Source organism: Anopheles bellator, unplaced genomic scaffold (assembly GCF_943735745.2).
Source record: "Anopheles bellator unplaced genomic scaffold, idAnoBellAS_SP24_06.2 scaffold00589_ctg1, whole genome shotgun sequence".
NCBI lineage: Eukaryota > Metazoa > Arthropoda > Insecta > Diptera > Culicidae > Anopheles > Anopheles bellator.
Genome location: NW_026684714.1, coordinates 261 through 5,231, shown reverse-complemented (window position 1 = coordinate 5,231; position 4,971 = coordinate 261). Strand labels below are relative to the sequence as shown.

Genomic DNA, 4,971 nt, shown 5'->3' with positions numbered 1-4,971 from the left:
ATGGACCCATGTTTCATCACAGGTGACTATGCGCCTCAAAAAGTCTTCTCCTTCTTGCCGGAATCGATGCAGAAGTCTCTCACTGATCTCCAACCTGACCTGCTTCTGATTTTCGGTTGATCTTGGGCGCCGATCATGGCTTTCGTTTTGTACACTTTCACGCCTACTCTTAAATTCTCTGGCCCAAGTGAATACTCGGTTTTGGGACAGTGTTGCGTCCCCAAACTGTTCCTTCAAACGAGTTAAAATCTCCGATGCTTTAACACCTTCGTAAGTTAAAAACTTAATAATAATCCGCTGTGCAACGGACACATGAACCTCTTGCTCACTCATGGCTGTACTGAGGACAAAACAGACCGGCGCGCCTCACCGAGCTGGCTTCCCCTTCCTAATACATTGAACTTAAATCCCCCACTCCATCACCCAGCTCAGAAGTGCTTGCTGAGTACACTGGCAAAATTACCGTTTATATTTGAATCGCCCTCGTATTTTAATTATAAGGCATCCCGGGATGATAATATAGGGATCGATTGCTTAGCTGAACCGCGTGAACATTGCCACCTATTTTCAGAAACAGTATTACGAACCAATGAATGATTTAAGTAACAGTTGGTTCTATAAGTTTGGATCGTTTTATTAACAGTATGATGACTAGTACAAACCAACGCAAGTTATTATTACGTGGTGCAACTTGGTAGAGCAAACATTTCTGTAAGACGAGAGTACCGGTTTTTATACGACACAGGTCATTTCTTTTAAAAAGATTTGAAAAAAAAGTGAAGCGTGGGAGGAATATTTCAAGTAAGTTTAATAAGTGTCCATACACATGTTTCATCATCGTTATAAATAAAGGGCTTTGGGCTTTATAGTTAGGATCAGTTTTGCTACTGTGCAATGTTTGCAACGTTTCATACATTATTGTTGGAAAAAAAATCGGCAAAGTCCTTACGGATTTGCATCGTAGCTTCGGTAGATCTGCTGTTGTTTGGTAACAGTGGTATGAGCGAGCACTGCCTCATCATCCATTTCATTTATCATATTTATCATATCGTAACGTAAACGTAAAACAACGATGTAAGAGACTCAAGAAATCAACGAATCAAGTAATTTCAGAGATTTTGCCAACCACAACAACAACAACGCATTCCTTATTAAATTTCGCCGCAAAACATTTCTTCCCTTGACAGATTAGTTGTGTTTATATTCGCAAGTTCAAGACATTGAGTGTTGGGTTGAAAATTAAAACAGTTTCATGATGAATTTGTGTTTGTATTACAAGTAATAATTAAGTTAAAATCATTTTGCATACAAAAAAACCTCAATTGAGTAGTCTTCGATTAGTTTTTAACTACACAAGATGTCTAATTTTTTTCATCCGAACGACAGGGCGAAAAACTTTTCTGTTTCGGGCTTTAAGGCCTCCTCAGATCGCCGACGGAATGTTAATTTCGGCACGTAACGTAACGCCAAAACCGCGTTGTCTTCTATGAGTTTCTATGGGGCAATTCACACCGGTTGTCGGCGTTGACGTCGTCAACTTCGTGATACAAAAAATCCTCAATTGAGTAGTCTCCGATTAGTTTTTAGCTACCCAAGGTGTCTAATTGTTTTCGCCCGAGCGACAGGGCGAAAGACTATTTTGTTGTGTTCGCAACCGGTGTGAAAGGTCCGATAAAGATAATATACTTTCCAAACTTTCAGTCGGCGGTCTGAGGAGACCTTTAACAAGTGTAATTTTTTAAGAACAGAAAAGTGTTTGTTGTTTCTTCTGAAAGGAACGAACTGGGCTGTATTTATATAAGAAAAGTGTTAATATTACAAAACCACACACTATCGGCTTGAAATGAAAAGTCATCGATGCCACCTTATCTACCCAATGCGCTCTTACCTTAAGTGTCTCGGCGAGGAAGAAACTTTGTTGCACATCATCTTTCACTGGTTCGGTAAGATACACGTTTTTCAAGCCTGTGTAGCCGGTAGATGTTCGACAGTGCTTCTCGAGTGCCTGTTTCAATAATTTGAGATCACATCCAAAACAAACAAAAAATTAAAAAATTATCAAACAAGCACAACGCCAATCCAAACAATTACCGCATGAGTGATAATGTTTAAACTATTGTGATTATCGACTTAAATAGCATTTAGCGCAGTTATGATCTTGACACGTTTCCGAACGGCCGACTTGACATTAGTAAATTAGACACGTGATGGCCTTTGGATTTGCAATTCCGAAGATTTGCGAACCAACCCTTCAGTGTCGAGATTACAAATGTCCTATTGATAATTTCGCGGATTTCAATTCTTATACCACTGTACAACTCTTCTCAAATACTATCATCATTGTATTAAATGCTTTTGATTGCGCGAGAAACATATGGCTAATACGCTGCTGCTTCAGGGTGATGAGAAAGTCAAAATAAAAATATTGAGTTTAACTCCTTTTGTTGATATGTAGCTTATGGTGTTATTAATTGTTGAATAAAACATGACCCATTTAGAATCGGGAAAAATTTTATGTCTTCTAACGCCTCTGGTGGTAAGATTTCAAATGTTATAATTATAGTTATATCTTTAGTAAACATTCGACTTTCAGTGCTGAAAGTTTTATCTTGGTACGTGGAGTTTTTAAGAAGTTATGCTTAATGAAACTCAAAAGAAGAAAAAATATTCTGCACACTCACGTCAAGAACCTCACGTGGTCTGGGTTTTTTTTGCATTACAAATTAATTTTACGCTAGTTTTTACGCTTCATGTGGCCTCCCAGTAAGAAATGGATCACTTACGACAATCAGCATAATCGGTGACCAAATGGAGACTAAAAGCCAGGAAGGTTCTACTGAGGCTAGTGAAATGCTAGTGCTATAAATGCACCGTTTGAGGCTAGTGATTGACCAGAAACGACAAGAATTGGACAACAGAAGAGGTGTTGTGTCATCACCTTTATCGCGCATTGAAAAGCTTCCTCAGTGATATGAAATTGGAATCAAAAAAAAATTGTGAACATTGAGTGCTATATTTTTTCGTCAATAAGGACCAATACCAAGAAGACCAAGGACCAAGAAAGGAATTATGAAGCTGCCTTCAAAATGGCAACAAATTATACAACAAAACGTTGCACATTTGACGCACATCGGATCATCATCATTACACTAAAATAATGGATTTCTTCTTATCCAACCTAATACTGTACACATAATTCAACATTACCACACATATGATTACTTACAATACTACGTTCTCTTACCTGTACTGCATCCCAACCCCAATCTCGGTACTTCTGATCATGCGTCAAACGCCACATTATGAAGTAGCTTTCGAACGTTTCCGGTCGCAAAATAAAGTATTTTTCCTGAGCTTTCAGCGCCTTCGCTTCAACACCATCGTTAAAACGGAATGATTCTGGACCGAGCCGAGTGTATGTGCGAATATAGCTCTCGTGGCAGGTGTTAGTCAGGCCTTCCCCGATCTCCATGTAGCGCTCCGAAAACTGATTATTCAGAGAATTACTGCCGAGCCCGAATAAGCCCCCTGTTACCAATGACAATATGCAATGCAATAAACGCGTTTAGCCGACGAGTTCAAAAGACCTTGACCGTTGATGTTATAATTTGTTTCATTACATTATTTTTGCAGATATCATAATCTGCCTTTCTTACCAGCAAAACACGCCAGATGATCCATTTTATGCTCAAGACGATCGAATTTCATATCGGAGACGTACATCATTCCACTCGGCGTGGTGCGAAGCATATGCTGAATGATTGCCTGCATGGCATCATCATACATCACGCGAGCCTCCTCGTCTTCATGACCAGACTGGATCCATGCCTTCAACAAGTACTCGTAGAAGCTGTCGCCGAGCGCACCCAACGACATATGCTGCTGGCCCCATTTCCCCGTCTTCGGGTTGAGATAATTCGGATAGAGTCCTTTGGGTTTTTCGATTTCTTTTAGCACCGAGCGAATTGTTTGTACTCTTTCTCTGTAAACGGAATCACCCGTAATGTCGCTCAAGTAGGAGAACTCTAGATGGAGAGTACCAAACTCTGATAGAATGCTGCTACCACCGCTGGCCCATCCATAATTTTTACTCATCTGAAGCGATTTGTAATATTGGTAGTCGAAGATTTGTCAATAACAATGCTGATTGTGGGATGTTTATGTGTGCGATAAATTTGTATGTAAAGTAAATACTCCAAAACAAAATTAAAATAAAAAAAGAAAAAAGCTTCACATTTTTTGGAAAACATGTCTGACGTATAGATAAGTGTACGTCAAAATCAGTTACAGAAATGTTCAGTTCATGTTTTTATTTTTTTTAATCTTAGAGGAACGGACCGGGCCGTATTTATGAAATTTACTTAGTAGGTACTTAATCTAGTTTAACAAGATTAGCTTAGGTAATACGTGGCATTTCCTCCACTTCAATATAGCCTTATCCCGGGCTAACTCGGCTGAAATATGTCAACGATGCGTTGGGTGTATGCGTTGATGTACTATTGTTGTTCAGTTTGAACTGTAGTTTTGTTTCGGCACCAGAGTGATGACTATGGGTTATTTTATGGCCAATAGGTGTAATATCAATTCTATTTGTGGATGATGCTGTTCCTTTTTTTTTTTTTTTTATTTAATTCCGGTCAAGCCGGCGCTGCGGAACCCCCCGCTGCCTCGGGCCATAGGATTTCGCACGCGGGGGGAGATGATGCTGTTCCTGGGGCGTATGTTGTTCCCGGCGTAGCCGTAGGCCCGACGTAGTCAGTGTATGCAGTTTCTTCGGTGGCTAGGGACTCTATTGGTAGAGAGTAGATAAGTTTAGTACGTTGCGGCTCTTTTTTACTTTTAATGTATCGTTTTTCTTGGCTCCCTCTATTGAGGAGTGGCCATCGTTGGTTTTCCAACGCCTCGAGGCGCTCGAGGCGACGGTCTTCAGCCTGTGATTGTGACGCCGGCGCCAGGGGCGCGATCGCTAGA

General features: G+C 40.3%; 1 protein-coding gene across 1 annotated transcript; it reads right to left on the bottom strand.

The window, feature by feature from the left end:
* Nucleotides 1-1,873: 1,873 nt before the first annotated feature.
* On the bottom strand, nucleotides 1,874-4,095 carry LOC131214332 (mannosyl-oligosaccharide alpha-1,2-mannosidase IA-like; the record flags this gene model as incomplete). Its single annotated transcript, XM_058208714.1, has 3 exons — nucleotides 1,874-2,005; nucleotides 3,245-3,528; nucleotides 3,657-4,095. Coding segments are annotated over 3 exons (855 nt in total), but the record flags the coding sequence as incomplete, so codon positions are not given.
* Nucleotides 4,096-4,971: the final 876 nt, after the last annotated feature.